Source organism: Adiantum capillus-veneris, chromosome 20 (genome assembly GCF_014529385.1).
Source record: "Adiantum capillus-veneris isolate H3 chromosome 20, ASM1452938v2, whole genome shotgun sequence".
Taxonomy (NCBI): domain Eukaryota; kingdom Viridiplantae; phylum Streptophyta; class Polypodiopsida; order Polypodiales; family Pteridaceae; genus Adiantum; species Adiantum capillus-veneris.
The window spans coordinates 106,229,339-106,254,853 of NC_140950.1; the positions used below are offsets into that span (position 1 = coordinate 106,229,339).

General features: G+C 44.7%; 1 protein-coding gene across 1 annotated transcript; it reads right to left on the minus strand.

The window, feature by feature from the left end:
* Positions 1 to 926: 926 nt before the first annotated feature.
* Positions 927 to 24,891, minus strand: LOC147433032 (F-box/LRR-repeat protein At1g67190-like). Its single transcript, XM_086492784.1, has 3 exons — positions 24,787 to 24,891; positions 2,419 to 2,526; positions 927 to 2,308 (listed from the first exon to the last, which is right to left on the minus strand). Exons 2-3 carry the CDS (start codon positions 2,517 to 2,519, stop codon positions 1,006 to 1,008), a joined length of 1,404 nt encoding a protein of 467 aa, XP_086348910.1. The 5' UTR covers positions 2,520 to 2,526; positions 24,787 to 24,891; the 3' UTR covers positions 927 to 1,005.
* Between the last annotated feature and the right edge of the window lie 624 nt (positions 24,892 to 25,515).

Consider the following 25,515-nt stretch of genomic DNA (forward strand, 5'->3'; position numbering starts at 1 on the left):
TTCTCAAGCTGGTTCAAATTATGGAATTTTTAGTTATAATATGAAATTTTTAGTGTGATTATCCCTTGTGTGAAAAGGTTCCAAAGCCGGGTCCACAAAAAATGTTTCTTGAGCGCTGAGACACACACAGCATGGATGTTGGTCATAAGAGAGCCAAAGTTTATTTTGTATAAACCTAAATTTTGAAAACCAGACGTAACAAGACCTTGTATTCAGCAACATAGGTAAGTTCTGGAAGTTTGAGAGCTGAGAAGTTCATGGCATTACAGATCTTTAGAGGTCCACAGTGTTGGAAGTTGTATTTGTTGAAGGTGGCTATTGTAGCAATATAATGACTAGTACTGATATTATGCTCACTATTTATTATGGGGTATATATAGGATGAAAAGAAAACATGGTTTTCGATAATGGGATGGCCAAATTGGTACCTTCGGTATATGCACAAGGGAGTAGTATCATTAAGAATGGTAAGTATTAATTAGGTGCACACAAGTGATATATATATAATGAGGCCTAGAATTATGATTACTAGGGCAACTCTCAAAATCATTGGGCAGATGAGTGCCGTTAATCCTTAGAACGACAATGGAAAAGAGGTAGTGCATAGCAAAATAGAGGAGGTGCACGGCAAGCTTGCAAGTTCAGAAGCACTCCTGAATTCTTACCAAAAAACTTGCACTAAGCTTCACATATTAAGGCTTCAGTGCCATGGCATGACACCACAATTCTCACCCATGCATACTGACACTTGACATACACTGTTTACGCACAAGTGCCTGATTTAAGTACATGTGTGATGTCCAAACTTATCGCTCATGCTGCTATGATACACAAGCAAATAGCAACCCAAAGCATTTTGACAAAATCCACAGAAAGCATTACTGAAGGCACTAAAAGGAGCATGAGCCAAAAAGTGATGGGTTCTCTGACATAATTACAACCCTCGATTTATAAAATGTTTACAAGTTTACAAATCGTTTATGCATAACATCCTGACTGACAGTTTTAATAGAAGTCAAAGGATACCTTCACATGAGGGTAGGAACGCATAATGTCGATTATTGCAGCATTGAACATGCACAAGGACTTCATATATCGAGTTTTGGCTTCACAAACCTCACCAGCAATCTTAAGTCTCTTCAAACTTGCACACCTATTCAGAAATTGGGCAATCCACAACGCAAATGGTTCATTGATTGTGTTGGCAGACAGCTTGAGGATAACCAACTTCTTGAAATACGCCGAATTACAGGCCATGAAGGCTCTAGGAGCATGCTCGTAGTTAACAGCCAGCTGGCTTAACTCTGGGAATGCACCTGCAATCTCATTCAGGTTAACACCTTCATGTATAGTAAGCATGCGACCGCTTAACTGCAGCTTTTGGAGGGTTCGTACTGTCGAAATCAATTGATAGTATCGTGGCCACTCTTTTGCAAGATCATCACCTTGATTAAGGTTGAAAGTGCGAAGTGAGTTTACCGACTCCCCTAAATCCCATGCTGCTACATTTGCATGCTCAATTGTCAGATTCTGCAAACAACTTTGCCTCTCCTGCACAAGTTTTAATGACTGAAATGTAACCCCCTCTACGGTTAGAAGGTCTAGACACTCCATGAATAGCACAACATGGTCAATCCCCTCAAAGCCTCCATGTAAACTAAGAGCTTTCAAAGAGCAACTCTTCATCTGACATGTTGCATCTGCCTGATAATAGATGTGCGTGTCCTCCAAACGTAGAGACGCTAGACTGGGACAAATGCACAACAACTCCTGCAGATTTTTAGGTGAGAGCGTGCAACTCGGTCTAACAAGGGAAAGTGATACCAGAGACTGAAAGCTATGCCTAATTGAGTCAATCGTCCGTATATAAGGAGACTCCCACTTGAAGCACTTCAACTTTGATTGCCCACCACCCAAACTGTCCAATAGATTCAAGTTTGGTTGTATTCCATTCTCCAGAGTGAGCGATGTGAGTGATTTCTTCGTGAAGTCAAGCCACGTTATCAGTGGCACTGCCTGAATACTAACCGTTCTGTACATACAGATTGACAACTCACGCAAAGACTTTGTCTTCATCACCACTTTTGAGATTATCGCTTCCCTACTGATCCGGGTCATCACCGTACCACGACTGACAAAATCGGACTCTATGAAATTTAGTCTGTAGAGGTAATTCCAAGCAGCTTCCTGCCACTTATGACAGGTCACTGACGCCATCACAACATCCCGAACGCAAGGCATGTGGGACAAAATGATACCTATGACTTCATCTGGAAAGCAGTCAAACGAGCTACCTGAAGGTGCCAACCTGTAAACATAATCAAACAAAACCTTTTATCTTAATGGGATTGGGGTATTTTTGGATGCTTGTGTAGCAAGGTCTTCGTGACATAATTCAACAAAATGATAAACGCGCACCGTTTTCCTGTATGGGATGAATCGCTAATCATGTCCATGATCCTGGATGTAAAAGATTGGGATGGCCGATCAGCACAGAGGTTCAGTAGCCTCCCTTGCATGTCACCGCTGATTGTGAGTGCACTAAAAGGTTAGACAGTGCAGAAGTACCGAAGTTCACTTATTAATCCACATGCATGTCCTATACCACAAACAATACCTAGACATGTCAAACAACAAAGAAATGACTACAAAACCTCAAATGCCAGATAAATAGTCGAGCTAACAGTTACTAAAGATGAATCCATTGTGTCATTTCGACTTACAGCTGCACACGTACGGCCTTGAATATATATTCGGACTGCCTATGACTTGGGCAGTCCACGTGCTTGACATGTGGCGTGGGAGCGACCGGCTCACCCGGTTGCCGATTGCCACCACATATACACGAAAGGGTGTGTTCAACCAAAAAGGTTGTTTTATGTCATGTGCACATGGCTCTGTGTGCCCGGACATGCTTCATCGACTTCCAGAGCCAATTTTCTCCTCCTTCCTAGGTAGAAGTGTCTAGAATCCTAGGAGGATTAATAGTTGCAATTTTATGAGCCTGTTCGCAGGACTTGCATGTTTAGACAAGTCCATTAAATTAGGTTTTCCAGTTTTGGAACCCTCTTGCATAAATGATTTGTACACGCGTTTTGACAGATGTTACACCATGGTGGACATTTCGTGGAATGGCTCGTTGGATTCCTCTAACCTGAAACTATATGCACGTCATGCTTGTCGATCGGATTCCCAAGTGGGCAAATGTGCGACAGTTTCACCAAGAAACTGACCTCCTAGTCAAACTTATAAATAAATCATTTTTATGATTTATTTGTAGGAATTTGACAAAGGTTTTGCCCTACCTAGACCTTAGTTGGTTCATAACCCGAAATTCTACCCTATAAAGGGAGTACTCAGCCTAGCGTTTCCACTTAGATTAGCCTAGCGCTAGTTGATTGCAAAGCCCAGCTTGGCGTTTTTGCATCAAGAGCCTCTAGCGTCTCCCATCACTAGATCAGCCCTAGCGTTAGCTCCAACAGTAGATCAGCCTCAGAGTTTTCAGATTTCATCCCTCTCCCTCGCGGGAAAGTGGCTCGGATCTGCTCTCCCAAGCTTTCTGTTGCGGTCCGGTACTTCAACAGCCCATGAAGCCTCTCCTCGGCCATTTCCTCGCCAGCATCGAGTGCTCCATTGCTATCCATCATCGCCGTCATCGAGATCTGCGTTTTCAGCCCTTCATTCCTCTCACATCAGGAGCGCAATTCACCCCCAGATCTTCCCCTTGGTGGCCATTCGCAATCGCACATCGAGAAGGATCCCAAGGTGCATTAAATCAGCCCCAGAGGTGCCTCGTCTTGAGGAGTTACTGTGGCGACAATCATCATTCAAGTTAGTAGAGTCTCCACTTGAGGTATTGCATGCGTGTACATTCCATTTACGCAATCAAAAGCAAATACCACATCGGCAATAGTGTGGGGGGACCCTCGAGAGGGTTGGTTGGGACCCCATCGGGTGTGTCACTCACCTCTCTCTCTCTCTCTCTCTCTCTCTCTCTCTCTCTCTCTCTCGAGCAACAGAGCCCTAGCCGCAACCCGAACTGCTCTCCTGTGTCCCCCCAGGGTGAGGGGCAGACTTGTGGGAGGCGTTAAGAATAGCCTCGCCCCCCCGCCCCAATCAACAGAAGCCGTTTGCCTGCCTGGCGATCCCTGAGCAGAGTCCCAACACAACAACCATACGCGCGAGTCCATCTCCCTGCGTTTCCAGCAGTTAGCTTCTCTCTCTCCCCCCCCCCGCGGCCCCTCTCTCTCTCTCTCAATCGAGCAACAGTGGAATGAGCTAGCTCAATCGCTCGTATTTCTGCATCAGATCCAGTTTGTGTGTAGGGGCGCAGCTATGGTGGAGTTCTTGCCAAGCTTGAGCGACCAGGTGGCTTTGCTTTGCCTTGCCATGGTAGAAATACCCACTCTCTGAAGTCGAGCAACAGAAGATCAAACACCCACTCAAATAAACACAAATTTAAGGGTGCTATCCCACCTCGGCAATAGGATGACATCCACGCCGATAGCCAACACCCGCAAGACCTTTCTTGCCGTGGCAGCTGCTCCAAAGAAGGACCCGGTGGCCCGTCAAGAGGCGAGGATTGCAGCCCTTGAGGCTCAGATTCAAGACCTCATTGAGGAGAACACTCAACTCAAGCAACGCCTGTGCAAGCTTGAAGAAACAAAAGAAGTGGAGAGTCAGGCTCTACTTGCAAAAGCACAAGCTCTACTAGGGTTACTATCAAATTCATATCTTTTCATTTCACATTTCGATCAAGCAAACCATGCTCATGACCATCCCCTAAAGACAATATATTCACATAGCATGCAGTCCACAAATCACACACTTCGTTCACACTGAACATTCAAATCACGTTTACAACATCTATCGAGATGTTGGATCATGATCAATCGGCAACGTGTTTAGCAGTCACATCTAGATCTATCCCAGATCTCCACGGGTGTCTCGATTGACTAATTCTTATTGCTATCATGTCCATCTCATCTCTCTAGAATCACAAGACCGAAATGTTGCAGTCATTTCGTCTTTCAAACATGCACTCAAACACTACTCACATGAGAGAGCACAAGTATATCAGATTCATTTCGAGAATTCCCAGTTCTAAGTACTTCTTTCATAAAGTCATCCAACAGAATACTGTCAGCCCCATCAGTATCCCTAAAATCCAAAGGAAGTCAGTGACTTTATTCCATCTAGGTAATTTGTGACAAAGAAGCAGAGTAACTCCCCTCTTGTGCAGTGCACGCCTGCACTAGATTCAACCCGTTGATCTCCGGGACCTTGAGCACCCATTGATCACTCATCTTGAGCCATACACCATCATTCACTTCCGTTGCACATTACATTGGTATCAGAGCTCTTTGGCAGTGTTTTGTATCATTACTTGAGGAACGAAGCACAAGAACCACAAGAAATTGTTATGATGGTAAGATGGATGCATCTGTGATTCATTCTTGGTTGCATCAATTTAATGCTTACTTTGCGACTAACAAGAAGACAAGTGATAGTAAAGGTTTGACGGCTGCCATGTATCTCGCAGATTGAGGCTTTCCTCTTTGGGTTAGACGAGTACAAAATCTCGATGTGCAAGTTTTCAGCCCTAAGGACTACAATGATGCTATCAGAATCGCCTTAGCACAAGAGATGAAGCACAACAAAGGCAAGCCGAAGGAGAGCAAGTCGAGTACCTCTCAAACTCAACCGCACGGTAAGACCAATGGTAAGCATGACGGTAATTCTTCTTCTACACCTAGAGCACAGAACTCTCACAATGATGATAAAGGAAAGGCTAATACTCAGGACACCCCTAAGTTGACGCCCGATGAAAAATCTGCTCAAGGGAATCTTGGGAGGTGGGTTAACTCTTGAAGAACGAGCAGAATATGCACGAGATGGAATATGTTTTGAATGTCACACTAAAAGTCGCATTAAAAGAGTTTGTCCCAAGAAAGCACCAAAAGAATTCACAGAATCCACATCATCTATTAATGCACTCATTGAGAACACTAATGTGTCCGAAGTTTCTCATGATCATGTAGATGAGTCTCTCATGCAGTGTTATTGTCATGTGAATAGCAAACGCATTGTGATCTTGTTTGATTCGGGTAGAGCATGCATGATGTGATTAGTGATTATCTCGTGAAGAGCGCACGTTTAGAAGCTCTTCCAATAGATCCCATTGTGATCTCTCGATTTGCTCTTGGCATGCACTCTTCTTTCACGCATGAATGTCTTGATGTGACAGTGTTAGTTCAAAATGTCAATTTTCGTCATAGATTTGTGGTTTCTCCTCTTAAAGGATGTGAATTGATTTTTGGCATCAAGTGGTCTAAAGGTTATAATCCACACATTGATTGGAAAGAAAACACTCTCTCTCACATAGTGGAAGGGACACCTCCCGTGGTTCTTCATTGTGACAAGAATATTTTGTCTTTGCCATTAATCTCTCTCTCTTTCTCATGTTTTGAAAGAGGATAAAACACAAAGTATCATAATCTATCTCAGTACACGGTCCCACAGTCTAGAAAAGCATGAATCATTGTCACGTCCACATCTAACCCTATGTGCATGTGGACAAGCTACTTTAGGTCTAAGGTTCAGGTCAGCTTAGGAAGTGTTCTGGCACCTTTGTGAGCCTGTGTGCAGGCCGTGCATGTCCAAGCACTTAGGGTAGTTGCATATCCTCTGGTTGCACACAACATGATCATCAGCATGACATTCATTACCCATCATGAGCATTTTACAGTACATAGAACCCATTTTCCCTATTTACTCATTTTTCACTTATTATTTAATAAGAGACTTTGTTGGAAAAGTGAGTAGGGCAAATTTGCTAAGCTACTATAAAAGAAACCTAGCGCTAGCACTTTCTAGCAGAAGAGGCAGAAGAAGTTCCAATAACTTACAGTGCACCTTCTCAGCAAGACGGGCAGGAGGCCCCAACGTTTTCAACCAACAGAGCAGGTAGCATTTTTAGAATGCAATTTCCCTAGCGTTTTTGCATCAGATCAACCTAGCATTTTCAGTATGCAAATTCAGCCTAGCGTTTGCAGATTCCAACGTCAGATCAGCCCAGCACATCTGGACATAGCAGATTCAGCCCCTAGCCTCGCAGATCTCACAAACCCGCAGCAAATCCTCGCCGTACCGTCGAGTCAGCCAGCGTTTTCAAATTCAGCCTGCTGTTCGCAGATTTCAACATCTACGTTTTCAGCGCATCGTCGTCGCGTCGTTGCCATCATCGTACTCGCCGACACAGTGTCAGAGTCGGCAGAAAGTCAGCATTTTGCAAATTTCAACAGTTCAACCCTAGCGTTTTCAAATTTTAGCCCGTCCTCGTCCTCGTCGTCATTGTCATCGACCTCGTCAGTAAGTCCATTGCATCTAGACCATTGTACCAGATTTGTGCAATCAATAGCATAGACCTCTCTCACTATAGAGAGGGGGGCCCTTGGAGGAGGGTTTGAGAACCGTCTAGTGTCGTATTCTTCTCTCTCTCTCTCTCTCTCTCTCTCTCTCTCTCTCTCTCTCTTAGCACCTTCATTCACAGTAGCATTCACTTTATTTGTGATCATTGCAATCTCTCTCACCAAAGGAACGGAAGGCTCTCCCTTCCGTAAGTAAAAGGAACCCTTGAGCACAGTTTGGAGCACTCATCTTGAGCAAGATGAACATTTACTTCCGCTATATTTGACATTGGTATCAAAGCTTTGGCAATGTTCTGTATCAATCAAGGAAAGAACCACAAGAAATTTTTTTTGCTTGTTGCGGTCGCACGTAACCCAAGTCCACTTGGGCGTGTTGATTCCTATTCGTGTTTTTGAAGAGCGATAGGTAACCCAAGAAAGAAGGGTTTGTCCAGCCTCACCTTGTTCCTCTTTTCACTCATTGAGAGCGGACCGTGCACTTAACGACCAGCCAATCGACGTGAGGTGGGAAAAAGCAACTTTGGTGTGAGCGCAAGGCCGCCAAGGGGTGCGCCCGCAGGGAAGAGTCGAGCTCGGGTAAGAGAAAAGCCTTCTCAAACACCGATTGCAAGCTAAAGAACTCAAGAACCTCAAGACCTCAAGAACCTCAAGACCTCAAGAACCTCAAGACCTCAAGAACCTCAAGACCCGAAGTTCCTCAAGAACTTAAGTACCCAAGATCTCAGCGTATGGTCATCACCCGAAGCGAAATGGATACTTTGCGTGAAGGTGATGAGCATGGAGGTGGTAAAGAAGAATTTTCCCCACCAAGAGGATTCTTTTCCGACCCTCCCCCTTCCCTATCTACGCCACGGGTTGTACCAAATCCTATGGAGCCTTTGGTCAAGTCGATGATGGACATGATGCTACAACAAGAGGAGCAACACGCCACCTTGGATCGCGAGCGTGATCAAGCGTGCTTGGCGGCCGAAAAAAGAAAGGCAGTCCTGAATCGCGAGCGCGAAGAAAGAAAGGCAGTTATAGAGCTTGAGCGTAAGCAAGCACACGAAGCTCAATACATAGCGGCCGAATAAAGACGATCGGCCTTGGAGTTGGAGCATGAGGAGCAGAGAGATCAACGCATGCAAGAGTTGATGCTACAGGTACCCACCTCCAAGTCCGAGCCGGTCAAAGATGTGGGCAGTTCATTAGGTAGCACAAGCAGAGATTATGACTCCAACAATCCATTCACTGAGAAGTTGACGTTCAGTAAGTATGACAGTAAGATGGATGCTAATGTTATTCGTTCTTGGTTGCATCAATTTAATGCTTATTTTGCGACAACTAAGAAAACAGGAAATAGCAAGGTTTTGACGGCAGCCATGTATCTTGTTGGTGATGCCATTAATTGGTATTACCCATGGCAAGAGGCACAGTTGACCGCACACCTAGAGAAAGCCGAAGAAGACATGCCCCTTTCCTTCAATTGGGCCGACTTCCAAGACAAGCTCAAGATGCGCTTTATGCCACCTCAATACCTAGCGCGGTTGAGAGACGATTGGCACACTCTCAAGCAAAATGGTATGCCAACTTATGTCTTTCTCTAATCATGTTTTGCAGCTCGGCACCCAATTACGCAAATCGGATGATGAGCGCAAAGAGGCATTCCTTTATGGGTTGGATGAGTATATCAAGTTTAATGTCGAAGTACTCGACCCAATAGATCTCAACAAGGCGGTAGCGATTGCTCTCGCACAGGAGATGAAGCACAACAAAGGAAAGCCTAAGGAGAACAAGTCTTCTCACAGTACCTCTCAAACTTCTTAGAATCCACAAAACGGTAAGAATGGTAAGAACGGTAACTGTTCTAGTCAATCTTCCTCTAATCCTTCAGAAAAAAACTCTCAAAATGAATCTAAGGGTTAAGCTAAAGCACCTACTAAACCTAAGCTAACCCCTGTCCAAAAAGCCGCACAAGGAATTATAGGAGAATAGATAACGCCAGAAGAACAAGTCATTTATGCTAAGGAAGGTAGATGTTATCAATGTCACGTCAAGATCGCATGACGGAAACTCCAGAACCATCAGCGTTTTCAGTTTTCAGCAGTTAGACATTGCAGATCAAGTCCCAAACCTCGCAGATCTCACCTTCCCGCAGCAGTTCCTCGCCGCACGGTCAGTTTCCGCAAAGTTTACAGTTTCAACCCGGAAAACGCAGATTTCAGCATCTGCGTTTTCAGCGCGTCGTCGTCGCATCGTCATCATCGACATAGAGTCAGAATTCAGCAGATACAAGATTTGCAGATTTCAGCCCATAGCGTTTTTGGACAGCAATAGAAAGATTGCAGATTTCAGCCCTTAGGTCGACCTCGTCATCACCGTCGTCATCGTCGACATAGCCTAGACTTGCATCAGTCTCATGCATACCATTTGTACCGGATTGTGCAATCATAAGTAGACCACTCTCGCCAACGAGAGTGGGGCCTTCCGAGGAGGGTTTTACAACGTCTCTGGTGTCGTATCTCTCTTCTCTCTCTATCTCTCAGTTTCATACACTTGCACGCACAGTGTCCATTCACTTTGTTTGTGATCATAGCATTTTCCATTAAGAACGGAAGGCTCTCCCTTCCATAAGAACAAAAGGAACCTTGAGCACAGTTCGGAGCACTCATCTTGAGCAAAGCGCAAACAATCATTCCGCTGCACCTTACATCGGAGGAGGGTTTTACGCCTCTGGTGTCATTCTCTTCTCTCTCTATCTCTCAGTCTCATACACTTGCACGCAAAGTGTCCATTCACTTGTTTGTGATCATTGCACTCTCTCATTAAGAATGGAAGGCTCTACCTTCCATAAGAACGAAAAGGAACCTTGAGCACAGTTCAGAGCACTCATCTTGAGCAAAGTTCAAATATTCATTCCGCTGCACCTTACATTGGTATCAGAGCTTTGGCAGTGTTTTGTATCACTCAAGGAAAGAACCACAAGAACCACATAATTTTATTTTTTGCTTGTTGAGGTCGCACGTAACCCAAGTCCACTTGGGCGTGTCGATTCCTGATCGTGTTTTTGAAGAGTCACAGGAAACCCAAGAAAGAAGGACTTGTCCAGCCTCCCCGTGTGCCTCTTTTCACTCATTGAGAGCGGACCTTGCACTTAGCGGCCGGCAAATCGACGTGAGGTGGGAAAAAGCAACCTTGGTGTGAGCGCAAGGCCGCAAAGGGGTGCGCCCGCAGAAAAGAGCAGAACTCGAGTGAAGAGAAGATCCTTCGCTAACACAGATTGCAAGCGAAAGAAGAACCTCAAGAACTCGAGACCCCCAAGAACCCAAGAACCCAAGTTCCTCGTGAACTTAAGAACTCAAGAACCCCAAGAACCCAAGTTCCGCGCGAACTTAAGAACCCACAAGAACTCAAGACTTCAGTGATGGTCATCACTCCAAGCGGAATGGATACTTCGCTTGGAGGTGATGAGCATGAGAGAGGCGAAGAAGAATTTTCCCCACCAGGAGGTTTTTCCGACCCTCCCCCTTCTCCATCTACGCCACGAATTGTACCAGATCCTATGGAGACTTGGTGCAAGACGATGATGGACATGATGACAACGTGGCACGAAGCAAGAATGGCAGCCATGGAGCGTGAGCGCGAGCAATTACGCTTGGAGGCCAAAGAATTTGATCCCAAGTACGCAAAAAGAAAAACATAATTGGATGGCAAGAACGTTGTTTATTCTTCCTCTCTCAATTCTAATGTGCAGGCAAAGATTGAAGAGATTTGGGAGAATGAGACTCTCTCAGTCTCTTCTTCTCCAAAGCATGACACACAGGATTTGCATGATGATAAGCATGATGATTTGAATGATGATGATAAGCATGATGATTTTAATGATGATGATGAGCATGATGATTTGCATGATAAGGATAAGCATGATGATTTGCATGATCAAGATGTGATTTTTCCCAAGCATGATAATTTGCATGATGATCAAGATGTGATTTCTCACAAGCATGATGATTTGCCTGAAGATGATATGATTGTTCACAAGGATGATGTATTAGTTGATACTTTCCCTAGTGAAGCTAACCTCATTGCAGAGACGATCAATCACGAAGAACCGATCTTGGCTCTTGAGCCTAGGTCCAAAGAACCCTCACATGAAGTATTATGTGTTCGCATGATTCGTACGCACGCATTGTTCGAGTGTTTCATTCCTGATCGTTTCCTGTATTTTAGTCAGCGTCTTTATGTGATCCCTTTCCAAAGGCATGCCGTACTGTACATTGAGCACGATTCGCTCATGGATGAGCACGGATGTATACGGATTTTTCATGAAAAGCTGAAAAGTATGCATTCAAGAAAGTCACATTCCATGTCTCTTCCTTGGCACGACACAATTGTAGAAAGAACACAAGAAAGTATGAGCACCAAGCATGGGCATTTCCGTTGTGAATTGCCACAGTTGATTGATTTAGATCAAAAGAGAAAGATTCGATCTCATTGGTTGCGTGTGTGTGGTGAACGGTTTAGCACTCCGTCTCTTTGTTCATCTACATTGCATGCACAGTCTTTGAGGAAGACAAGATTTTTTCCAGTCACTTTACATGGAATGGGTATGTTCATGTTTTTGTGTTGGAAATGGTTTCAGGAATTTTCAGCCATGGAGATTCTTGAAGAAGGAAGAAGAATGACTCTAGACGAAGTTGAAGCATCGAAGGAGCCACAAAAGACTTTGTGTCGCTTTCGGCGCGGCCCAAAGAAGCAAGCATTGCAGACCTTGATGAAGTTCAAGTACTGCACGACCCACACATCAAAGTGGGTCAGCGAAGAGTCCCTTCCAAGATTCCGAATGTTATTGGCGATCTCCCTCGACGCCATACAGTTCGGTACCAATACCTCACTTTGAAAAGGAGGGGATGTCACGTGACACATCCAACCCTATGTGTCCATGGACAAGCTACAGCACGACAAGGGTTCAGTCAGTCTAGATTAGAAGTGATCTGGCACTTTTGTGAGTCTATTCGTAGACCGTGCATGCCCAATCACTTACTATAGATGCGTATCCTCTGGTTGCACATAGCATGATCATAAGCATTCCCATCAGAATCCTTCATGGGAATTTTCGAGTGCATTTAGCCTATTTTCCCTATTTTTGACAGACTTTTGTTGGAAAGTAGGTAGGGCAAATTGAGTAAGGTTGTATATAAGCAAACTTAAACTAGCACTAATTGGCAGAAGAGGCAGCAGGAGCACTAGTGCTCAACAGGCAACTTCTCAAGCAAGAACCTTGGTGGTTTCCTCTCCAAGCCAAGATCCCATCCTTGGCGTTTCCATCAAGCCTCATCGCCATACAGTCCCTGCCCTGGCGTTTTAGGCATCAGCAACCCATCGCCACACATTTCAGCACCTAGCGCTTTTCTCAAGCCTAGCGTTTCCTGATTTGCAGCAATTTTCAGCAATGAAGACCTGCAATTTCAGCCTTAAAAGACCTTCAGTTTCAGCCCTAAAAGACCATCAATTTCAGCCCAACGGAACATCAGTTTTCAGCAGACCAAGCACCAACAATTTTCAGACATTAGCGTTTTTGCTACAACAGCGTTTTTGGACAGATATCAGCCAGTAGCATTTTTGGACAGCAAATAAAAGGTTGCAGATTTCAGCCCTTAGGTCGGTCTCGTCATCCCCGTTGTCGACACAGACATAGCCTAGACTTGCATCAGTTACATGCATTCCCATTGTACCAGTTTGTGCAATCAATAGTAGACCACTCTCGCCGACGAGAGTGGGGCCTTTGGAAGAGGGTTTACAACGTCTCTAGTGTCGTATTCTCTTCTCTCTCTATCTCTCAGTCTCATACACTTGCACGCACAGTGTCCATTCACTTGTTTGTGATCATTGCACTCTCTCATTAAGAACGGAAGGCTCTACCTTCCATAAGAACGAAAAGGAACCTTGAGCACAATTCGGAGCACTCATCTTGAGCAAAGTTCAAACATTCATTCCGTTGCACCTTACATGACATGGCAAAACCCTAAAGAATGGACCCAACTTACATATGCCGGCCGAGGGGCCTAAACCCTAAGAAGAACAAGTAGCAGAAGAAGAAGAAGTCCTATCAACTTATGGGGACCCCGTCCAATGGGGCCCCAAGGACATAAAGGATTAAAATAAAGCAGGATCCGGACACACCAAAACTGATGACGTGGTAGTTTTCCAGAAAATTGCCCTGACATGATGACGTGGCAGGCTGTACGAATTTCCGTAGATTGCACTTGTCACATGACACATCCCAACCCTATGTGTCTGTGGACAAGCTACACCACAGCAGGGTTCAATCAGTTCAGTCAGTCTAGATTAGCAGTGATCTGGCACTTTTGTGAGTCTATTCGTAGACCGTGCATGCCTAGTCACTTAGCATAGATGCATATCCTCCGGTTGCACACAGCATGATCATCGGAATTCCCATCAGAATCCATTAGCATCAGTTAGGGGAATTTTTCAGTGCATTTAGCCTATTTTCCTATTTATTGGGATTTTCACTTATTATTTTTAAGTGACTTTTCAACAAAAGTAGGTAGGGCAATTTTGCTAAGTTAATATATAAGCAAACCAAAGTTCACACTTTCTGGCAGAAGAGACAACAGGAGCTTCCCGCTCAACAGGCAACTTCTCAGCAGTACCCCCCTTATGACCCATCGCCATACCTCCCATCACCCCCGGTGTTTTTCCCGAGACAGAACCCAACAGCATTAGTGTTTTTGCTTCCCTCAGCCTTCGCCAGATCACCCATTGCCTAGCGATCCCCTACCCACTTCAGCCAGTGTTTTCTCATGCAAAAACGCCAGCATGATCTCAGATTCCCCAGCGTTTTTCAGCAAGAACAAAAACGCTGATATCAGTCTTTGAAGTTCTGCAGCGATTTCATCAGCCATAAACGCTATTCAGCCTGCAGCAGTCCCAGAATTTACTAACGCTAGCACTTGCTTGAAGATCTGCAGCGGTTTTGCCTTCACGGTTCAGCCATTAAAACGCAGGTCATCAGCAGTACATCAGCGTTTTACAACAGGGTTTTCAGCCATGAAGAAAACGCAGAATTCAGCAGTTAGATTCTAGCAGTTTTCCACCTTAGAACAGTAGCAGATCAGCCCCCAAGTTGGTTGTAGATGATCCCCATTTTCAGCCACAAAAACGCAGCCAAAACAGTCATTTTCAGCCACCGAAAGAGTCTCCGAATTCAGCGATTAAAAGCCTACAGATTTCAGCCATCGAGTCGTCGTCGTCATCACCGTCTTCGTCATCGGCATAGTGCAACTTGCATCTGTCCATTGCATACGCATTGTACACCTTTGTGCAATCAAAGAATAGACCACTCTCGCCGACGAGAGTGGGGCCTTCGGAGGAGGGTTTTACAACCTCTCGGGTGTCGTAACTCTTCTCTCTCATTCTTTCAGTCTCATTCACTTGCACACACAATATCCACTCACTTTGTTCGTGACCACAGCACTCTACAAGACGGAAAGCTCTCTCTTTCCCTAAGAACTAAAAGGAACCTTGAGCAATAAAGATCACTAATCTTGAGAAAATACAACATTCATTCCGCTACACCTTACATTGGTATCAGAGCTTTGGAAGTGTTCTGCATTACTGAAGGAAAGAACCACAAGAATTTTTTTTGCTTGTTGCGATCGCACGAACCCAAGTTTACTTGGGCGTGGCGATTCCTAATCGTGTTTTGTTGAAGAGTGACAGGAATCCCAAGAAAGAAGGGCTTGTCCAGCCTCCCCTTGTGTCTCTTTTCACTCATGGAGAACGGACCGTGCACTTAGCGGCCGGCCAATCGACGTGAGGTGGGAAAAAGCAACCTTGGTGTGAGCGCAAGGCCACCAAGGGGTGCGCCCACAGAAAAGGGTAGAACTCAGGTGAAGAGAAGATCCTTCTCCAACACGATTTGCAAGCGAAAGAAAACCTCAAGAACCCCAAGAACTCAAGAACCTCAAGAACCCTAGATTCTCACGAATCAAGGACCTCAAGAACCTCAAGACCCTCAAGAACCCAAGTTCCTCGCGAACTTCAGAACCCAAGATTATAGTGCATGGTCATCACCCGAAACGGAATGGATACTTCGCATACAAGTGATGAGCATGAGGCGGCGAAGATTTTTCCCCACCAGGAGACTTTTTTGACCCTCCCCCTTCGCCATCTACGCCACGAGTTGTCCTCACTCCTGTGGAGATGATGGTCAAGTCGATGTTGGACATGATGGCACAACAACAAGAAACGAATAGAGTTGCATTGGCACAACTCGCAAGCAAAGAAGAAGAACAAGCAGCAAAGGACCGTGCACAAGAAGCCAAGGATCGCGAGCGCGACGAAAGAAACGCAAGATTGGCCGCACAACAAGAAGAAAATCGACTTGCTCAGGAACGTGAGCGCATTGCGCTTGCCGCAAAACAAGAAGAAGAGCGACTTGCTCTCGAACGCGAGCGCGCTGAACGAAAAGAACGCAAAGCAGAAAAGGAGGCCAAACGTGAAGCTCAAAGGGAGCTTCGCAATCAAGAATTTATAGCCCAAATCCTAGCTTCGAAGACCGAACCACGCAAAGATCGTGGGAGTTCGTCAAGTGGCGCAAGCCACGATGCGGATTCACACAACCCAGTCAGAAAAGTTGATTTTCAGTAAGTATGACGGTAAGATGGATACTACTGTTATTCATTCTTGGTTGCATCAATTCAATGCTTACTTTGCGACAACTAAGAAGACAAGCAATAGCAAAGTTTTGACGGCAGCTATGTACCTTGCCGATGATGCCATTAATTGGTACCACGCATGGCAAGAGGCACAGCTAGCCGCGCACCTAGAGGCAACCAACGATTTCACGCCCCTCTCTTTTAGTTGGGCTGATTTCCAAGACAAGCTCAAGGCGCGGTTTATGCCACCTCAGTACCTTGCATGATTGAAGGACGATTGGCGAGCTCTCAAGCAAAATGGTATGCCGGTTATGTCTTCTTCTAATCGTGTTTTGCAGCTAGGTACCCAACTACGCATGTCAAATGAAGAGTGCAAAGAGGCTTTTCTCTTTGGATTGGACGAGTATATCAAGTACGATGTCGAGGTACTTGATCCAATCGATCTCAACAAGGCGGTAGCGATTGCTCTCGCACAGGAGATGAAGCACAACAAGGGAAAGCCTAAGGAGAACAAGATTTCCACAAGTACCTCGCAGACTCCTCAGAACGGTAAGAATGGTAAGAATGATAACTCTTCTAACCAACCTTCCAACAATATCTCAACAAAGAATTCTTCCAATGAATCTAAGGGTAAGGCTAACACAATTGCTAAACCTAAGCTTACTCCAGATGAAAAGGTAGCACAAGGAATTGTAGGAGGTTACATCACGTCGGATCGACGCCATACAGTTCGGTACCAGTACCTCTTTTTCAAAAGGAGGGGATGTCACGTGACACATCCCAACCCTATGTGTCCGTGGACAAGCTACACCACAGTAGGGTTCAATCAGTTCAGTCAGTCTAGATTAGCATAGATCTGGCACTTTTGTGAGTCTATTCGTAGACCGTGCATGCCCAGTCACTTAGCATAGATGCATATCCTCCGGTTGCACACAGCATGATCATCGAAATTCCCATCAGAATCCATTAGCAACAGTTAGGGGAATTTTTCAGTGCATTTAGCCTATTTTCCTATTTATTGGGATTTTCACTTATTATTTTTAAGTGACTTTCCAACAAAAGTAGGTAGGGCAATTTTGCTAAGTTAATATATAAGCAAACCAAAGTTCACACTTTCTGGCAGAAGAGGCAGCAGGAGCTTCCCGCTCAACAGGCAACTTCTCAGCAGTACCCCCCTTATGATCCATCGCCATACCTCCCATCACCCCCGGTGTTTTTCCCGAGACAGAACCCAACAGCATTAGCGTTTTTGCTTCCCTCAGCCTTCGCTAGATCACCCATTGCCTAGCGATCCCCTACCCACTTCAGCCAGTGTTTTCTCATGCAAAAACGCCAGCATGATCTCAGATTCCCCAGCGTTTTTCAGCAAGAACAAAAACGCTGATATCAGTCTTTGAAGTTCTGCAGCGATTTCAGCCATAAACGCTATTCAGCCTGCAGCAGTCCCAGAATTTACTAACGCTAGCACTTGCTTGAAGATCTGCAGCGGTTTTGCCTTCACGGTTCAGCCATTAAAACGCAGGTCATCAGCAGTACATCAGCGTTTTACAACAGGGTTTTCAGCCATGAAGAAAACGCAAAATTCAGCAGTTGGATTCTAGCAGTTTTCCGCCTTAGAACAATAGCAGATCAGCCCCCAAGTTGGTTGCAGATGATCCCCCATTTTCAGCCACAAAAACGCAGCCAAAACAGTCATTTTCAGCCACCGAAACAGTCCCCTAATTCAATGATTAGAAGCCTACAGATTTCAGCCATCGAGTCGTCGTCGTCGTCATCGGCATAGTCCAACTTGCATCTGTCCATTGCATACGCATTGTACCCCTTTGTGCAATCAAAGAATAGACCACTCTCGCCGACGAGAGTGGGGCCTTCGGAGGAGGGTTTTACAACCTCTCGGGTGTCGTAACTCTTCTCTCTCATTCTCTCAGTCTCATTCACTTGCACGCACAATATCCACTCACTTTGTTCGTTGTCACGATTGTGACTATGTTAACAGCAGTACATCTACTCCTAGTTGCAGATACGCGAAGTGCCATGCCAAGGAGGACCCCTGCGCTTGGATGGTCACACCCCTTCACCCAAAGGACGTGTCTCTTCGCCAAAAGCCACACTCCTTCGACGACTGGTCACACCCCTTCGCTCTATGGGTGCTACTCTTGCTAGTTCTCTGCTCAAGGACACAGCATTTATTTGGTGGCAACGACGGGTTGCTGATGGTAAACACACACCTTCTTGAGATAAATTCCGGCGTGCTATTCGCAAGGCGTTCGAACCTGCCAATGCGGATTTTCATGCCCGGTCCTCTCTTCGCCGCCTGAGCCAGACAGGTTCCTTGGCCGCATACATCACAGAGTTCCAAAGGCTAACTCTGGAGATAGAGACTCTTAGTCCCTCTGATAAACTTCATAGCTTTATCGACGGACTCGAACCCAACCTGAAGGATGATGTGCACAAATACAACCCTACCACTTTGGATGCTGCAATTGCCTATGTGGAGCGTCTAGGCGATAATCGGCGCCCTACACGGAATTTTCTCCCTGGTAACAGATCTTCAAACAGCGCTCGCTTTTCACAGCGCGATCGCAGAGACAACTATAGCCAAAGTCAACAACAACAATCTCGGTTCAAACAGCAGGCAACGCAACCTTATTCAACTTCAAGGTTCTATTCTCAAGATCGACAATCTGAAAGCAGATCTTCTTCACATGTTCCTCCACTTGATCGTGGTAAAGAACGTGATTTTTCTCAAGATCGGCATTCCAATACTCAGCAAGGCTCTTCGTCAAATGCATCTTCAACTTCAAAGAAGGAAGGATTATGTACAATTTGCAGTGGTGACCATAGATGGTATCAATGTCCAAAGAGACCAAATCCGTCTAATTCGAAAAGAAATTCCAACGCGGAAACATCATCGAATTCTGAACAACCAGATTCTGCTAAGGATTAAGGAAAATCTGTGGTCAATACGATTCGTGTCTCAGAGGATACGAGTATTCTTATGAAGCATGCTCAGTGCAATTCTTCAGTTTTGGAGCCTCTCTCAAAGCAAGTTTTGAGCCTTCTTCGACTACTCAATGGTCGCTCCATTAATATTTTGGTGGACAGCGGATGCTCGAATAATTTCGTCAGCACTCAGATAGTTCAACAGCTTGGCTTACCAACTCAGAAGACATCTCACTTATATTAGCAAATGGATCAATTTTGACTTGTGATCAGACAGTTCGACAATTGCAGATTGAGATTCAAACTTATGCAGATCAATTGGATTTTGAAGTCATGCCTTTATCATATTACGACATGATTCTTGGTCAACATTGGTTATTCCAATATGATCCAGCAATTAGCTTTCGAGGACATACTATCAATTTGTTCAAAGATGGACGTGAATTGACTTTACACGGGCTTTCTCATGCGGAAAGAGTGATTCAAGCCTCACGTGTACTAGTCAAGCGACATGATACAGTGGATTATGAAGAGAAAATAATTTTTGATGCAGATGCAGATATTATTATTGATGAATTTTTAAATTCATTAACATCTCCTGAATCAATTGAAAAAGACAAAGATAAAGATATAGTTGCAAATTCCGAGTCTGAAGACGACTATGCTTTCTTTGATTCTTTACTGGATGATGATATGCCAATTACAAGTCATGAAGTTATAGTTCCAAAAGATGATTCTGAAGAATTTTGGGATTTATTATTGGAAGATGATTACAGTCTCAAGCCAAAATCCTCTCCAATGATTCATAAAGTTGAAGTTACCCCATTTGAAGAGTACCTTGAGAAGATTTCCTCTTCCCCAAATATTTCACAATTATAGGAAGATTTTGAACCAAAAGGCTTACATCACACGCAGGATTTTGAAGATCAACCTCTTGTTGCAGTCAACCTGATTATGCCAGATTCCTCTAAAAAGTCTTTGAATAATGCAATGATATGGGATTTAGCAATCAAAGCAAAAAGGTTTCGCAAGAGGCAAAGGTTCAAGACAAAGGTTTACGATAACTCAAAGACTAAAGATTTTCGAAGATTCAATACGTTTCCAGAGTTCTATCAACATCAAAAGTAATTTCTTTGACACGGGCTCTTATTTTAAATGGGAGGGAATGTCACGATTGTGACTATGTTAACAGCAATACATCTACTCCTAGTCGCAGATACGCGAAGTGCCATGCCAAGGAGGACCCCTGCGCTTGGATGGTCACACCCCTTCACCCAAAGGACGTGTCTCTTCGCCAAAAGCCACACTCCTTCGACGACTGGTCACACCCCTTCGCTCTATGGGTGCGACTCTTCGCCCAATGGTTACAGCTCTTCGCCGAAAGGATGTCTAAAGTCGTGTCTCTTCACCAAGAGACATGTCTTTTCATTTATGTTTCTTCGTCTCCTATATAAGGAGCCCTTGTATCACACAATCAATCAATCAAACACAGAGTCTTCTAAGTCTTGTCTCGAGTACAGTTCAAGTTTCTTAAGTCTTAATCATGAGTTTAAGTACTTAATTGAGGATTAGTACTTAGAATCCTTACATTCGTGACCACAGCACTCTACAAGACGGAAAGCTCTCTCTTTCCCTAAGAACTAAAAGGAACCTTGAGCAATAAAGATCACTAATCTTGAGAAAATACAACATTCATTCCGCTGCACCTTCCAGCACTGGCAGCTTTTGGCATTGCTTTTTGGACCAGAAGCTTTTGAGTTTTGAAGGCTTTTCACTGTAACTGCGTTTCAGGCCAAGGGCCTTTAAATATGAGGCTAGGGCTCATTCTTTGGCATGCTTCTTGGCGAAGGTGCAGAGTCTAGAGTACCGGCTTGTACTGTGTTGATGCAATATAAAGAAATACCGAAAGGGGCGCCAAGGTTTGGGGCCAATACTCTCTGGGGTGGAATTTCTCCACTCCGTGTCGCGTGTCGTCTCTCTCTTTCAATTCAGTTGTTATTGAAGTGTTAAAAGTCTATTCAGTCTATTCTTTTCTATTGGCACGTGGTGCCCGTCTTGTGACACAATACCTCAATGCAAACTCTACCGACTCGATTAGGGAATGTCGCCGCGGTAACTCCTCAAGATGAGGCACCTCCGGGGCTGATTTGATGCACCGTGGATCCTTCTCGATGTGGGAATTGCGGATGACCACCACGGGCTGATTTGCACTTCCGATGTGAGAAGGATGATGGACTGAAAACGTAGACCTCGACGAGGCCGATGATGGATAGCAATGGAGCACTCGATTTCGGCGAGGGAATTTGCCGAGAGGAGGGACCAATGGCTGCCGAAGTACCGGACCGCATCCTCAATGGGAACCGCTACGGATCTCTTGCACACCCGGCGAAGGATGCTGAAAACTGAAAAAACGCAGGGGCTGATTTGCTGCTGCTGCAGCGCTTGGACTGAAAACCAAAACACTGGCTGGTAGGGCTGAGAACTACCGGCGATGGGGCTGAATTCTGGAAACGCTGGCAACTGGCTGAACTCTGCAAAAAACGTTGGTTGCTCCTTTGCTAAAAGGCTGTGGCTGAATTGGGCGCTTCCTCCTCCTTGCTCCAAGTGCTGGCAGATGATTCCCTTTATAGGTGGGGAATGGGCCTTAAGTAATTATTAAGGCCTAGGTAGGGCAACTATCCACCAGGATTTCCAACAAATAAATCATAAAAATGATTTATTAAAAATAAGTCCAAGAGGTCCAAATCTAGGTGCAAGTGTCGCACATCCGCTCACCAAGGAATCCGATCGACGCGCGGTCTGGCACGTCGGATTCCTCTAACCTAGAACTACATGCTTGACATGCCAGATGTCCACCGTAGTGTAATAACATCTGTCAAAACGCGTATACAAACCATTTATGCAAGAGGGTTCCAAACTGGAAAACCTAATCTAATGGATTTGTCCGGACATGCAGGTCTTGCGAACAGGCTCACAAAATTGACGGTACTAATCCTCCTCGGATTCTAGACATCCCTATCTAGGAAGAAGGGGAAAACTGGCTCTGGCAGTCGATGAAGTATGTCCATGTGGCACACAGAGCCATGTGCACGTGACAGCCATATTGCACGATACTCATGACTCTCTCATGGGTGGGCACAGGAGAATGAACACTCTGGAAAAAATAGAAAGATTCTTTTATTGGACTAAAATGCGAAAGGATGTGTTTCGTTATGTCACGCAGTGAACCATTTGTCAATCAAAAGGTAAAAGCTTCTCGAGGTAAGCAAGGTTGCAACCATACGCACGTACGGATTCTATCCGTACCGTACGGTTCAGTACGTACGGATAGGTTCCATAAAGGTGTTTTTTAATATAAAAAAATTCAGCACTATTTCAGCCGATTTCACTCCTCATCATCATCTTCAGCCCTATTTCAGTCATCATCATCTTCAGTCCTATTTCAGCCCTATTTCGGTCATCATCATCTTCATCATCCTCTGATGATGATGACGGCTTTTGAGTGCAATGCCGAGTGTGCGGTTTTTAGTGCTTACTAGTTATTAGAGTCAGGACTTCAGACTTCAGTCTTGGGCTCTCTCTCTCTCTCTCTCTCTCTCTCTCTCTCTCTCTCTCTCTCTCTCTCTCTCTCTCTCTCTTTTCATATGCCTCTAACTAGCGTTTTTTTCCAAACAGCCTCCTCTCTCTAGCGTTTTTGGTTTAAAGCCATCTGTAACAAATGGCTAACGTGTCAAAGTCTAAAGAATGGAGCCAATTTACAGATGCCGGCCGGGGGGCCTAAACCCTAAGAAGAACAAGTAACAGAAGAAGAAGTCCTACCAACTTATGGGGACCCCGTCCGATGGGGCCCAAAGTGACATAAAGGAAATAAAGTAGGACTCACACACACACACACACACAAGAACTTGCGAAGCAGGTTGATGACGTGGCAGTTGTACGAAAGTTCCGGAAATTACGCTGATTGATGACGTGGCAGGCTGTACGGATTTTCGTAAATTACGCTAGCAGCTTTTGGCATTGCTTTTGAAACCAGAAGCTTTTGACTTTTAAAGGCTTTTCACTGTAACTGCTTTTTAGGCCAAGGGCCTTTAAATATGAGGTTAGGGCTCATTCTCTGGCATGCTTCCTGGAGAAGGTGCAGAGTCAGGAGTATCGGCTTGTAATGTGTTGATGCAATATAAAGAAACACCGAAAGGGGCGCCAAGGTTTGGGGCCTATACTCTCTGGGGTGGAATTCCGCCACTCTGTGTCGCACGTCCTCTCTCTCTCTCTCTCAATTCAATTGTTATTGAAGTGCTAAAAGTCTGTTCAGTCTGTTCTTTTATATTGGCACGTGGTGCCCGTCTTGTGACACTATCCCTCTCTCTCTCTCTCTCTCTCTCTCTCTCTCTCTCTCTCTCTCTCTCTCTCTCTCTCTCTCTCTCTCTCTCTCGTCTTTCTCTTTCCAGTGTTTCCTGCAAGAGTAAGAAATCTCAGGCTGCCCAAGGCGCCTGCGATGAGTTGCCATGATCGGAGGCTGATTCAGAGGAGTTCAATTGTAGTAGATTGGAGATCCGTTGGATGCCCGTGTTCGAGAGGAGGCTTGCTCGCAATTGCAGGCTTGATCGTCATCGGATTCACTTTGTGCAATGCACCTTTGACATTTTCTACCATAGCAAAGGGGTGCCAAGGAAGGGAAGAAATGGGTTGCCTGAGCACTAAGGGATGCAGCAAACGGAAAAGTGTTTGTGGCTGAAAAGCACGGATATAGAGCAGAGGCTCGATATCACAAAACGCTAGGGATGCGGGTATGGACAATGGCATGCAAAAATGTTGGAGAGCAACAAAGATGCAGGGTGCCCAAAAATCTGAGTGATAGGGAGAGGATAAGTGGTCTATCTATGGAGGTTAAGTCACCTCAAGTTCCGATATCCATCTACAATCTAGTAAGTGCAATGTGCACACAGAGTTTTTCGAATTGTCCTTGCCATATGTGATGGATTTGACCTAGGACTTGACCAATGCACTCCCCTAGGTCTAATGTACATGCTTGTGTTGCCAGATACCCACCATAGTGTAACAACAACCGTCAAATACCTGTACAAATTGTTTATGCAAGAGGGTTCCAAACTGTGAAAACTATACGATGGACTTGTCCAAACAAGCAGGTCCTACAAGCTCACAAAATTTCCAGAACTAAATCCCTTGCAATCTATAGACAAACCTTGGCTCCGACGACATATTAGTAGCATGTCCACGTGGCACATAGAGACATGTGCACGGGACATTGATCACCAAATGGACTGGACACTTGGGGGGAACTCGCCTCCACCCTACTCTCCCTTGCCTTTTTTTCATTTGTGTTTCCTGGTTTCCATGTATGTTCTCCCATTCTCTGAGCTTGTCTTCTTCGAGTTGCGGATAACATATACATGCAACAGACAGTCATCAGGTTCAAAAGGAGGCTGAGAATCTCTTGCGTTTACTAGCTTGATTATGAAGGCTTCCCTCCTCGAAGTTTAAATCCTGGATAAGATTGCTGCCTCAACCACCAACCGCAAAAAAGCCCAGTTTTTGGTAAGTTGTTTTTTATTAAGAGACATAACGGTGTTGCCTCAAATTCTCTCTCTCTCTCTCTCTCTCTCTCTCTCTCTCTCTCTCTCTCTCTCTCTGTGTGTGTCTGTGTGTGCGCGCGCGCACACAAGTGCATACATGCAACACGCTAAAGCAGAAGGCGCAAGAAATTCCAGGAAGAAATGCAAAGACGCACTTACTTGGTGCTGGCTCCAGCGTTAACGCTAGCTCACTTTCAACGCGAAATGCGAAAGTGAAAACGCCTACCACTATATATATACACATGGAAAATTGCCAAAATATTCCTCAGAAATTCCCAATTTTTTTAACAAAGAGTTGTTCCAAATTCCCCAAAGAGAATATACAAAACCAACCTGTGAGCACGCAATGCCTCAAAGACCTATAGATGATGGTGTTGATGTTCTGCTTCATCCTTGGAGAAAACTGTAAAATCATCAAAGAAAGTGTCCACATAAGATCGATGCTCTCGAAAAATCCTATCCATCATTGGTTGAAAGTTGTTGGAGCATTGGTAAGTCCAAAAGGCATCACCAAAAATTCATATTTAGAAAGTTGTTAGCCAAAGATAATCACCCATGTACCTAAAATGGTAGAGTTATTTTATCTCTTGAGTCCATAAAACCATTGAGAATCCGCATTCTTACATGCTCAATCTATTGAATAGAATGCTTTGCCTAGAAACTTGTAAAGGTTTATCTTTTTTGCCATGTTTTCTATTATCACGAGGGGTAGATTGAGATTTTGGAAAATTTCAAGGGCATATTGGGAATTTAAATCCAAACTTAAGTGATATTTTGGTAAGTTTGGAAATTTTCACATATTTGAGAGGTATTTTGGTAATTTTCTCCACATATATAAGGGGGGAGAGAGAGAGAGAGAGAGAGAGGAGACAAAAACAATTGAGAAAG